Here is a 13,511-nt window from a genome sequence, read left to right as displayed (position 1 = left end):
TCCTGGGAGAGCTTTCCGTCAGATACTTCATGGTGAAGATTTCAAACACGATTTCATAAAAGAGGGGTTTTTCTTTCCGAGTTGTTTTCTATCATTTTTTGGTTTATACAAGATGTGATAGCAGCATTCTACAATGGGTATTGATCCAGGGGGTCTCCTGGAGACATCTGGACAGGCAGGAGAATAGTCCTGTGAGGCTGGACATTATATGGATTACTTTGCCCCTCACCCCTCCCCAATCCCACCTGCTCCCTCACCTGCCACCTGGGACTTGGCCTCACCAAGCTGGAGCACAAGTGTGATGGGAGCAGCTGAGGGACCTGGGGGTTCAGCTGGAGAACAGGAGCTGAGGGGAGACCTTCTGATCTCTGAACTGCCTGAAAAGAGCTTGGAGCCAGGGCGGGTCGGGCTCTGCTCCCCAGGAACAAGCGCCAGGAGCAGAGGAAACGGCCTCAAGTTACGCCAGGGGAGGTTGAGGTTGGATGTGGGGAACAATTTCTTCCGCAAAGGGCTGTGGGGCATTGGAACAGGCTGCCCAGGGCAGTGCTGGAGTCACCATCCCTGGAGGGTTGGACAGACCTGAGATGAGGGTCTCAGGACACGGGTCAGTGCCGGGGGTGGGGGAGCAGTTGGACTCCATGATCTTAGGGGTGTTTTTCAACCAAACCTTTGCATTGTAATAGTGCCTCAAGGTCACAGGCAGGGTTTATATTTTCTTGTCCTGGTATTTTTGCAAATGGGTAGAAGTCTGTCTCAAAGCATGTAATGAGAACGAAAAAAAAGAGCATGGGTAGAGCAAACCATGGGAAGGAGGGAGGGCCAAGTATGAAGGTAAATCTCAGCAAGAGCAAGTATTTACACATCACTAGTGATACGCAAAACTTGCAGGCTGTAAATCATTGACACTTTTTTTGTTACTCATGGAAACATTTCCTGTGTCCCACAGGATCCTTGTGTCACTGTTGCGAACTGCAGATGCATTTTTGGCATCAAAACAAAGGTGCATCTCAAAGCTGGGTGGGTCAGTTTGAAATTGTTACCGAGTGTATATTGGTAGCATATGAAAGAAAAAGCCTGGCAGTGATTTTTACCATTGGGAGCTTCTGGCAGGTGTTGATCTGCGAGAAGCAGCCTTGGCAGAGGTGAGAAGATTCTAAAAGATGGAAATAAGGAGAGTCAGAAGAGAGATTAGATTCTGAGGGATCTTAAGAGTGAACATGAAATAACCGAATGCAAAAGCAAGTCTTAATGCTGCATTTTGACTGAGCTGGAGGGTAGAAGTCTGGGCTTTGGAAAGCTCGGAGTTTGCACAGGGTGGAAGGCAAGAGTCATAACAGCAAAAAGGGAGAAGGGCTGGAGCTGACTTCTGCTGGGAAAAGCATTTTTGCCTCCCCTAGAAAAACAGGTGGCTTCCAGAAACACGTTCAGTACCCATTTTCTCAATCTGGAGGTGTCCTGGTGGAGGAAGCCTTAGCACCGCACTGACACACGCAGGGCAGGCGAGGCAGAAGAAGATGCGCTGTCTGGGTTACCGGCTCAGGCCACTGAACAGCGGCACCGACTGTGATAGAGAAAGCAGCGACCGGGGGGAGCTGGAAGGGGCCTTGGCTGCAGGTAACCGTGCCCTGGGCTGAGAGGGGCTGGCGCTGCGTCTAATGAACGTGACTGAGCATCTTCCTTGTCTGTGTGCTGATCTTTTTCAATTGTTGTGTTTCACAAGGGAGAGAGAAAGAGAAAGGACATGAAAAGTAAATGTCGTGCTATTGGCATTTCAAAACTGCCTTTCTGTTGTTTTCAAACAGGCTCGGAATATCTCCTTTCGGAACCTGTGTCTTTGGAGATGTTGGAGGAGACAAAGGAGAAGGACACCCAGGAGGAAGACACGCGAGGAAGATGTGGAGTCTCTGCACAGCCTTCCTGAGAGTCTGAGGAACCAACCAAGGAAGACGAGGAGACTACACAGAGCGTTCAAGAGGCAAGTCACTGGTGTACGGACCGTTCTGTGTGACTAGGGGATATTTTAGAGACGGAGGAGGTAAAAACAAACAGCTTATAAAGAACCCAAACCCCAGCCTCCCCAAACCAGTATTTTGTTGCAGTGTCCTCAAAAGAAATCCTTTCTAATTTAGCTATTGCTGTGCTTAAGGCTGTGGTAGTTAAAAGCCCTGAAATTTTAATTGTTCAAGCGGTGTGTTCAAGTGCGGATTGGACTAGATGATCTTCTGAGGTCCCTTCCAATCCCAAACATACTGTGTGATACTGTGTGTGATGACCAAACATTAGGCAGTTGCAGGGGACCAGTATATGTATTTCTAAAGTTAATTGTTACCTCATTGTCTACTATTCTCTTGTTCTTTGCTCCTCCCTGCAAATCCAAACAGCGCTGAAAAGAAAGCTGTGGAGGAGAAGTCTGGTTTAATGGTGCCCACTTGGTGCTGTAGCTGGGCTGTGAGAGGGTCTTAAAATCCTTGTAGGATTTGGTGAAATCAGGTAGAATGAAGGTAGCATGAAAGAAAAACAAGAGACCCATAGATAAGCTGAATTCTTGCAACAATGCAATTATTTCCCTTTTAACCCTATGAAGAGAAGAAAAAAGAAGATAACATATTTTAGTCAGATTATTAAAGCCTGTATCTGCCTCAGCATACTCTAGATCACTTCAGTATTACACAGAAAACCTAAATGCACAGCCCAGCAGATCAGATCAGTTCACCTGTGACAACACAGCCCAGTCTTGGTTTTGTAGCTCAAAGCGATGTTCTTGCTTTCATGTGCTCCCTCCTGTTCACAGCTGCAAGTTCCAACAGTCTCTGCACCAGCAGAGCTCCTGAGAGAACTGGTACTAACCCTTGTGGATCAAAATGTTCCTGCAGCGGCTGTTAGTGCTGGGTTGAGGAGATCTGGACACTCTGGTTCAGTTCTTACCTCTTTCATTGGTGTGCACAGTAACTTGTGCACTCAGGTCCTCTCTGCTTTCGTTTGAAGTCCAAAAAAACCCCAGGTAAGTCAAGGCAGCTAAAAAGAGCCCGGGAGGGCTCTGCTCCCTGAACACAATATTCCAGGTGTGGTCTTCCCAGGGCAGAGTAGAGAGGCAGGAGAACCTCTCTGACCTACTGACCACCCCACTTCTAATCCACCCCAGGTACCACTGACCACCACTCTCTGGCTTCTTCTCTTCAGCCAGTTCACTGTTGAGTGCACCAGGTTGGGAGTGCCTTGGTGATATCCTTGATCTGGGCTGCAGGTAGACTACAAACTTCCCTTTGATGAGGGTCAACTCTGCATGTTGGGCGCTCTGTCCCTCTCAGAAGGGAATTACCTACTACAATTACCCTTCTTTCTTTCTTATCAGAGTCAGTCTTGAGGCGTGGGGTCAACTGCCTCTTTCTATGTGGCCTTGTAGGCGGGCCTTGCACCACATCCTCACCTACCTCTACTTCAAGTTCCAGGGCCTCAAACTTATTACGGAGGGGCACCTGAGGAAGCAAAGCAGGTAAGGAGTGGGGGTTGCCCGTGACGCTGAACTGGAACTTGCTTCCAACCCTCATCATCTTTGTGGTCCCCTACCTCAGCCCAACAGCGACAGGGCAGGGGTTGTCTCGGGTCTTCCCCCTCTGCCTGACAGGGCAGGGGGTCCATCACCTTTTGGAGGGTATCCCCCTGGGACCTTTCTGACTGGTACATCAGGGAGTTACTCCACCAGTTAATCTCCTTTTCACACTCCCTGATGGACCTCGGTGTCTGGACCTTCTCCCTAAGATTTGCGATCATGCTGAGCAGATCTTGCACCAGCTCACACCTCACACATGTGGGATGCTGGCCATCCTCCCCAAGCAGCAGCAGGCTCTGGCAATCCCTGCAGCCAGAGACCTGAACAGCCACGGTTCGGGGCAAGGCCTCTGTCTGAGTTGCGACAGTCTTTTTGTGACAAGCTCTCTTTCTGGAGACCATGGTCAGCAGCGCTCTGGGACACTGGCAATAGGTGAGAGGGTCTACCAAGCAAGGAGTGACACCCTCTGCACCCTACTACACGAGCTAACACACCTGCTGCTGCAGCAAAGTGTGGGTGGTACTCACCCACTTGACAAGCTGGTTGCTCCCCTCCCAGTGCCTGCTGAGCAGTGACAGTCGCTACCCTCTCGGAGGCTTTTTCAAGGCCAGGGGTCGGGGTGTGATCGCCGACACTGTGGTAACACCACGCCACGTCAGCCACTCTTGCAAGGGCTGCCGGGGGCTTCCAGGTCGAAAAATTGGGATCCGGGGAACCGCAAAACCCCGTGTACCTCAGGATCCGCTGAAACGACTCCAGCTGAGCTGGCGCCAATCAGCTGACCCTGGGGACTGAGATTTAGATTGCATATTAGAAAAATATTATTCTCAGAAAGGGTTGTCAGGCGTTGGAACAGGCTGCCCAGCGCAGTGGTAGAATCACCATCCATGGAGGGGTTTAAAAGGCATTTAGACAAGGTTATTAGGGACATGGTTTAGTACCAGAGTTAGATTAGGTTATGGTTGCACTTGGTGATCCTGAGGGCCCCTTCGAACTGAAACGATCCTATAATTCTATGATTGTATGATTTATATCTGGTCTTCAGAACTTGTACACTTAATCAGATCAGTTTCAAAAGTGTGGTTGAAGAGGAAGGGATGTAAAGAGAAGAAGTGATAGAGGAATTCTCCAATTGATATTGATACAGAGTTCCTCCTAAAGAGGTGTGTATGGGAAGGAGAAGCCATCTCCTTGGGGTCCATCATTGCATGGACAGTGTTGTTCCTCACCTCCCCAGCCCAACTGTGTCTATTTGTATGTTTGGCTGTGTCAGTGGAAAATATACATCCATATGACACACATAAGGTTTAGAACCCTCCAAGAGCAGGTCTTAGATTTGGAATCTATTCAGAAGTTGACCTTGGGTCACCTCATCTCCCCAGTACCCCAGAGACAGACAAACAGACACACACACAGACAAACTCACTCACACACACACACAAATCAGTCAGGGAAGGACTAATCTGGAGTTTGAAAATCATAGAATAACTTGAGTTGAAAAGGACCCATAAGGATCATTGAATCCAAGTCTCTGCTCCTCACAGGACTACCTAAACTAAACCATAAAACTAAGAGCATCTGCCAGATGCTCCTTGAACTCTGACAGATGTGGTGTCATGACCACTTCCCTGAGGAGCCGGTTCCAGTGACTGACCACCCTCTCAGTGAAGAACCTTTTCCCAATGTCCAATCTGAACTTCCCCCGATGCAGTTTCACTCCATTTACATGTCCTATCACAGGTCATCAGGAAGAAGAGATCAGCGCATCCCCCTCCACTGCCCACCATGAGGAAGGTGCAGACTGCAATGACGTCCCATCCAGCCCCAGCCGTGTCCCATGCAGGGGCTGCTACAGCCCTGCTCTGGCTCTGCCAACCTCTGGGCAAGAAGGGAGGCGGGGCAGGGCTGGCTGTTCCCTGACACAGGCACCGAGTCCCACAGCAGGAAGAAGATGGACAGAGAGCAAACCTCACACGTGAACTTGGGGGAGTGGTCAGTGCTGTAAATGGCAGCGGGAGAGACAAATGTCCTGGGAACCTTCCCAGTCTGGCTGGAGCTGGACATGGCACGAGGACATGGAGACCAGTGCAAAACCAGCACTGCTGGTGTCAGCTCCAGGAGATCCCCAGCACAGACGGCCTGTGCCCCTCAGTGCCAGCCCCTCTCCCCAGCCCAGAACAGGAGTGCTGCTCCAGCAGCAGAGCAGCCGGCCCCAAATGAGTGTCTGCAGAAGGGGGTTTCTCTTCCTCCTGGATTCCTCCCTGCAGGCACAGCAATGCTCCCTTGCTCTTCTCCAGAGACGTCCCTTTCCCTGGGTGACTGTGTCCAGGCTGGGCTGGCCAGGCAGCCTTGGTTCCCACTCTGGGCTCTCCTCAGGGCCCTGAGCTGGCCCCGCTGCTCTGAAAAGACCATGAACTGCTCTTGTCCATGACCATGGCTCCAGGGAGCCCAATGCAAAAGTGGCAGAAAGGATCTGTCCAGTGAGGCGGTGAGGAGCAGCCCTGAGGTCCACAAGTGCCTGATCCTCCTCATGGCAGCTGGGCTCTTGGCTCCTTGACCCCTCCTGCGTGCCAGGACTGAACCCCCAGTTCCAGAGGACATGTACAAGATGAGACACAGACAAATAATTTCCTGCTGGTTTCTTTGCTGTGTTTACCTGCACTGGGAGCAATGCTCCATTTGTATATGAGGACTTTACACCACAAAACACTGGTAGAGGGCAATAAATAATATTCTTTCAGTGGGAATATGATTTGAAGTATATTAAACAAAAAGAAAACCAAGACATATATGTTAAAAAAAGCCTCCAAGCTTTCTCCTGAGGATGATAGACTGCTTATTGATACTGCAGTATTCCTTGGTCAAATAATTTCCTCAGGGAATCCTTGATCTCTTTGTTCCTCATACTGTAAATGAGGGGGTTCACTGCTGGAGGCACCACCGAGTACAGAACGGACACCACCCGATCTAGGTTTGGGGAGAAGATGGAAGGGGGCTTCAGGTGAGCAAAAATACCAGTGCTGACAAACAGGGAGACCACGGCCAGGTGAGGGAGGCACGTGGAAAAGGCTTTGTGCCGTCCCTGCTCAGAGGGGATCCTCAGCACGGCCCTGAAGATCTGCACATAGGACACCACAATGAACACAAAACACCCAAAGACTAAACAGGAGCTAACAACAAGAAGCCACACTTCCCTGAGGTAGGAGTGTGAGCAGGAGAGCTTGAGGATATGAGGAATTTCGCAGAAGAACTGGTCCACAGCATTGCCCTTGCAGAGTGGCAGTGAAAATGTGTTGACCGTGTGTAGAAAAGTGTTGAGAAAGCCACTGGCCCAGGCAGCTGCTGCCATGTGCACACAAGCTCTGCTGCCCAGGAGGGTCCCGTAGTGCAGGGGTTTGCAGATGGCAACGTAGCGGTCATAGGCCATGATGGTGAGAAGGGAATACTCAACAGAGATCAAGGAGAGAAAAAAAAAGAGCTGTGTAGCACATCCTCGATAGGAGATAGTCCTGGTGTCCCAAAGGGAATTGGCCATGGATTTGGGGACAATGGTGGAGATGGAGCCCAAGTCAAGGAGGGAGAGGTTGAGGAGGAAGAAGTACATGGGGGTGTGGAGGTGCTGGTCACAGGCTATGGTGGTGATGATGAGGCCGTTGCCCAGGAGGGCAGCCAGGTAGATGCCCAGGAAGAGCCAGAAGTGCAAGAGCTGCAGCTCCCGTGTGTCTGTGAATGGCAAGAGGAGGAACTGGGTGATGGAGCTGCTGTTCGACATTGGCTGTTTCTCTGTTCAAAAAAGGAAACAACAACTTAATATTAGGACAGACTCCACGGAGCAAAACTACTCTCTTTTTCATTAACATCACCCCAACTGAAATGCGTTTCCTTTCTCTGGTCTGTGCTGGCTGAGTGTGCTGTGAGCAGCAGAACCTCTGCCCGTGTGCTGCCAAGCAGCCAGCTCTGCTCTGCTGCACTGGGGACACGGGAGCTGGGTTGTGGCAGCTCCAACGTTCACAAGCGGTGTCCGATTTTATGCATTGTTAATGGAAATCGTCAGTATCTGCACTCTTGACACTGAAAAGCACGGGAAGCAGAGCCGTGTTTTAACATGTCTTTGTAATGATTTTGTCTGTGTTTTTAGTTTTTCACCATCACATCCCGTGACTGGGTTTTTGTAGGGGTCAAAATCTTCATCTTTATGAGGTAAAATGTGAAGAGTCTTGAGAGAGGACAGGTGAAAGGGCTCATCTTTCTGTGGCTCAGTGCAGAGTCAGGACAGCAGAAGAGTCCATCAGTCTTCTTGTCATCGCTCCTGTGCCTTTGCTTGTGCTACTTTGAAGATGACTTCACACACAAATCACTCCTTAAAAAACCCCAAATATTTGGACTCATATGGGAGCGGGGGAGCATTGTTTGAAAGGGCAGATCTGCAAACTGTTCTCTGTTCCAGCCCACTGTCGGAGATGTGATGGAGAGAGCAGGACCCGACCTCTCACCGAGTGAAGCAAAGGACTCTGAGAGGACAGTGCGGACCCCAAGGAAAGGCTCAGCACTGCTGGGATCCTACAGCAGACCTGAGCCTTTCTGGGGGCAGCTCGTGAGCCCAGCAGGACAGGCAGAGCAGGGTCAGGCTCCTGAAAGCGACATGTCCTAAAGGGACAGTCAGATCATTGCCCAGCACACAACACCCAGCATCATCTGCAGACAAGGACCGAAAGAGCTCCTGAACACCCCCTGCTCTGCTGCCTGGAGCTGTCCCTGCCTGCAGCTGTGTCTGTGTCCCCAGGTCTCCTGCTGTCAGTGCCACAGATCCCATCCCACTCGCTGTGTGCTCAGCTCTGCCCTGCAGACCCCTCCCAGCAGCCGGCACTGCCCAGGGACAGCTCTGTGTGACTCCAGGAGCTACAGCTGAATTACCCTGCACCCAGAGACTTACCATGTCAAGGGCTGCAGAGATGTCTCCTCCAGTGAACTCTCAGTTACGGTCCCAGTCCTGAGCCACTTCCTCACTCCTCCCTCCTCAGCAGCTCCAGGCAGAGCCCTCATCCCTGCTGTGTGTGCAGAGGAGCTGCTCCTGGGCAGAGCTGTCTCTCTGCAGCGCTGCCGCTGCCATGAGCTCCCTCTGTGCCAGGAGCCCAGCCCAGCTCAGCAGCACAGGAGCAGCACAAGGCACTTTAATGACCCCTCTGGTGGGTTTGCTGCTGAGTCCATGAACCTCAGGCCCTGAGAGGAAGTTGAAGAAACATCTCAAGAAGTCAATGTCAGATTCAAACTCCAAACTTCCTTGTAGTGCTAATGGGTCCCACCGAGGAACACTACTGAGAAACCAGGTGCAGGGTCTGGGTAGAGAAGAAAACTGGAAGCAGAGATGACATATCAGGAAAAGCAAAGTAAAGGTGGCTCTGATGGGCAGTGAACATGGATGTGCTGCATGAACGCTGCAGGCCGGGGAAGAGCAGCTGGAAAGTGCCTGGAGGAAAAGGCCCTAAGGGTGTTGGTGACAGCGTCTGAACATGAGCCAGTGTGTGCCCAGGTGGCCAAAAAGGCCACCAGCATCCTGGCTTGTATCAGGAATAGTGTGGCCAGCAGGACCAGGGAAGTGAGCGTTCCCTGTCAGTAGATGAAACACTCCCACCCAATTTGTTGTCATCTGCAAATTTACTAAGGGTGCACTCAATCCCTTCATCCAGATCATTGATAAAGAGGTTAAACAGAACTGCCCTTGACGCATCCAGCAGCAGGTACAGCGAGTGATGGCACCACCAGCTGAGGTGCCATCACAGGTGGAGGAACCATGGCACATGAAGCTATTGACACAAATACAGCTGAAGAGAAGGTTACAGAGAGCAGCACAGATGCCAATACAGGTGCTGTTACACCTACAGGTCCACCCCGCAGTGGACGCCCTGCCCCTCCCAGCCTGGGTGATGCGTCACAGTGAGGCCCTTTGTGACCCGCTGTGTGACACCACACGGTGCCATATACAGGTGGCGTGACCGCAGCCCTGCACTGTCTGTCAAGACAGCGACGGGACAGGACAGGAGAGCGGAGCTGGCGAGGAGACCCCGAGCACAGCCCACGACTTTCATTGCCAGTCCCGGCACTTCAGAGCACAGAGGCCTTTGCCTGAAGTTCCCCCTTCCCCAATAGTACAGAGGACTTTCCCTTAAGTTCCCGTCCTTTCCCCCCGCTTCCCGGCATTTCACAGGATGGCAAAGAGACCGCCCCCCAGCACCCCAAGGGCGGCCTGGGAAGAGGTGGAGGCTTCCCAGGAGAGCAGTTCTCTGCTGGACGCCTGCAAGGTCCCCACGGTCCAGCTGATGCAGACCGGTGAGTGCAGGGCTGCCTCAGGGCTGGGCAAGGGTCCGGGCCAGTAAACAAATGGGCCAGTGAGAGCGACCAGCTCGATGCCAGGATCACGTTTCCTTGGCACAGCGGCAGTGCAGTCCTGCAGGTGGGGGACATGGCGGTGCTTGACCACCAGGGCTGCCCAGGAGCAGCTGGAAGCCGGCCCCAGCACAGCCGCCCTCCTCAGCCGTGCTGAGCTTCAAGCTCTTTTCATGGTTGCGGAAGCTTGTTGGCAAAGATGCTGTGTCCAACTGACTCCTCTGTGTTTCCCCTCCACGTAGGCGAGACACTGCCAGAGGAGAACCCAAAGCATCCAGAGCTCCAACCTGCATGGGATTCTGTGAGCATCTGGACAATTGCTTCACTCCACCACGGTATCAACATGGCCAAGGTAACGAGCTCCCACCTTGTGTCAGGAGACACCTGTGAGCAAAGCGACCCAGAATCAGCAGAGTTGGCATGGCCTCACTGTCCCTGGTGAGAGGGTTCCTGCTCTCCCCACGTAGGGACTGTCCGAGGGTGGTCCGGCCATCCTGGACACCAGGGAGCCCTGGTTCCCAGCAGGGCAAACACATAATGCCCATGCTCCCAACCCTCCTCCCTCCACCTGGGGAGCCTCTGCTCTAATCCTCCCCCCTGCAGTGACGGCAGACCCTGTTTCCAGCTTCCCTGCAGGCACTGCTGACAGCGCTGCCGGGCATCTCTGGCCAGAGCTGCTCATGGTGCTCAGCCAAGCAGCACCAGCAGGGTGGTCAGCACGACATGTCTTCCCCATCTTCCTTCCTCCTGTAGGAGTTTGGAGAAAACCGCCAGCCTGCCCAGATGACGGACATTCTCATGGTGGCCATTGAGGCCTTGACAGCAGAGGATATCTGTGACAGGCAGATGGGCAGCAGGGTCCTGGACACGGCCATGGGAGACCCGGCCTCCTGGATGACAGATGTAAGTGCCCTGTGGCTGGATTGTCCTGCCTGTGAGCCCTGTCAGGCCTTGTCCTTCCCTCCTTCCCTAAAGCAGCTCTCTCAGGCACCTGAAGCCATTTCAAGAGAGCGGAGAAGGACGGGGAGGGCAGCAGTTTCAGTGGCAGCTTGGGGAATGGCTGCAGCAGCACCAGGGGCTGCAGCATCCTCACCCGTCTCACATCCAGGTGCCAAAGCTCATGAGATACATCTACAAAAACATCGAGGGCGTCTCCACGGAGCCAGCCCGGCACAGCCTGCACTCACTCCTCCTCCTGCTGACGGAGCGGTGCTCCAGGGAAGTGGTGAGGAGCCTGTTGGAGATCTCTCCAACATGTGACAGGTATTGGCCCTGACAGCCCTGGGGGCTTGTTCCCTGTGGGGAGGAGGGCACAGGGATTCTCTGGCTGCCAGACCCACATCCCCAAGGAGAAGGGCTTCCATCCCACCACGTGTCCCAGCCCCACTGGGTCAGCCAGGCCCGCAGCAGCCCAAACTGGCCAATCTGGAGCCCAGCGCCACCACGCTCCTCCCTGCCCAAAGGGCAACACCACCTCAGGCCCGTCCAACCTGCCTGGGCAGGGCCCCCGGGCACCCCAAGCAAAAATGGTGGGCAGGGCCAGGGCTGCAGCACCGCCCGGCTCTGGAGGACCTGGCTTGGACATGCTGCCCTGGCCGAGGCAGCCCCGCTGACGGGCGCTCTGGCTCTGCAGCGCTGCCCTGGCCATGTGGGAGGTGATGATCTCCATGCCTGGGACTTTGTGGAGCGTCCTGACCGAGCTGCGCAGCGTGCTCCAGGACCTGCAACTGCACAAGGTGTTCAGCTGTGCCATGGAGGACGCCTGCATCAGTCTCTTGGCTGTGAGTGTCCGCGCTCATCTTCAGGGCTGTGCCTGCCCCTGCGGGGAACCAGGCACAGCCCCCTCCCTGTCTGTCAGCTCCGAATGGCCAGCTCCCCCAGGACATACAGACACGGCCTCTCAGGGTCAGCATGGACCTGACCAGTACCACCAGACCCTGTGCCAGACGCCTGGGGCTGCCCCGTGCGGTTTCGGCCCTGGTGAAAACACACCACGTCTGCCCCTGCCCAGGCAGCACTGTGCTCACCCCCGCCTGCATTGCCCTGCCTGGCTCTGCCCCCTGGAAAGCTGGGGCAGGGACAGAGAAAGGGGCAGAAGCCAGAGACAGCCCAGTTGCTGGCCCTGGGGCAGACGAACGGTCTCTGCACGGGCTGAGGGCCTTCAGCTCTGGGGAGAGGAGACACTTGCCACCGGCCTTGTCATGCCTCCTTCGTGCCAACACACTGGAGGGAGCCCCACCGGCTCTGCTGTTCTCTCACTGCTGCCTTCACTTTAGCTGCTGCTGCGCACTGACTTTGGATCAGAGAAGTTTGCTGCCCTCTACAAACCCGAGAGTTTCCTGAGGAATCCGAGTTGGATGATGCTCTCGGTGGTGCTCGAGAGCCTCATCACGCTTTCAAAGGCACATATGATGGTGAGTGAGGCACAGTCAGCTGGAGCCATGTTGGCAGCTGGGGGCTGCAGCAGTGGGTAATGCGTTGGCTTGGCCTTGGTGGGAGTCTGAATGTGGAGTGATGGCTCCAGTCCCCCTCTCTGCTATGGAGGGGGCTGGTGGGCGCCTGGGGAGCCCTCCAGGCACAGAGGGTTTCCCATCCTTCCGCCCCTTCAGGCTTGTCAGAAAAGGGGGTGGCTGAGCAGGGGACACTGCTCTCCTGCCCCCCCTTCCCTGCTCCATGCTCTCCCCACATCCCCATCAGTGGCCGCTGCCTGTCAGGAGGCTGCTGCAGCGACTCCTGTGCCACCTGCTGGGAAGATGAACGGGAGGCTGGTCCTCAGTGGCCAGAGCATTTTTGCCAGGGTGATCTTTCAGCGCTTCACAATAAGGAAACTGTGTTTCTTACAGGCAAGAAAAATACTGGTCCTGCTGCCAGACATCATGGAGACCATGCAGGACACCAACAGTGATGTCAAGAGGAAGGCCCTGCTACTCTTCAGGAACACGATGGGTCACCTGGACCGGGAGGAGGCGAGCCCCATCGCTCTGCAGCTGGCGGAGAAGCTCCTGCCCCTCTTTGATGATGTAAGGCTGCCCTGGGAGCCCCAGCCCGAGCCCTACAGATGGGCACTCGGCAAAGACAGCTGCCCCTCAGCCCGGCCCCGTGGGCAGCCCTCGGGCAGGGCTCCCCTCATGCTCCTCTTGCATGGCCTTTCAGGGCTCTGGGGCCATCCAGCCTCAGCTGTAGATCTGCCCCACGGCTCCTGTGCTCAGGATCCGACCCCTCACATCAGCCACGCTGACGCCCTTTGCTCACCGTGGGCTGGGAGTGCCTGTTGCTGAAGTTCCCCATCCTCCACCCTACCAGGAGTCCAGCCTGGTGCGGGAGTTCTCCATCAGCCTCTTCAGAGATGTGATGGACACTGTGGTGGGGAGAAACAAGAAGATGCTGAGGAAGACAGTGAAGAGGGTCCTGGTCCCACTGTTCCTCCGTATGAATGACCAGAGCAAGAGCGTGGCCAAGGTGCAGTGACCAGAGTTGTTGGGAAGGCTGTGCTGCAGCAGCAGCCCAAGGCCACCCCACACAAGTCCCTACAGGCTTCCCAACTGTTCCTGCACGTGTGGGAGGCCAGGGCTGTGAG

General features: G+C 54.2%; 1 protein-coding gene across 1 annotated transcript; it reads right to left on the bottom strand.

Moving 5' to 3' along the window:
* Window positions 1–6,179: 6,179 nt before the first annotated feature.
* LOC135577599 (olfactory receptor 14I1-like) lies at window positions 6,180–7,846 on the bottom strand. The gene has a single exon (XM_065047735.1). The coding sequence runs from the start codon at window positions 7,320–7,322 to the stop codon at window positions 6,387–6,389; it is 936 nt and encodes a 311-aa protein (XP_064903807.1). The 5' UTR covers window positions 7,323–7,846; the 3' UTR covers window positions 6,180–6,386.
* Window positions 7,847–13,511: the final 5,665 nt, after the last annotated feature.

Source organism: Columba livia, unplaced genomic scaffold (genome assembly GCF_036013475.1).
Source record: "Columba livia isolate bColLiv1 breed racing homer unplaced genomic scaffold, bColLiv1.pat.W.v2 Scaffold_102, whole genome shotgun sequence".
NCBI lineage: Eukaryota > Metazoa > Chordata > Aves > Columbiformes > Columbidae > Columba > Columba livia.
The sequence above is the reverse complement of the archived record's forward strand: the minus strand, read 5'-3'. Positions and strand labels throughout refer to the sequence as shown.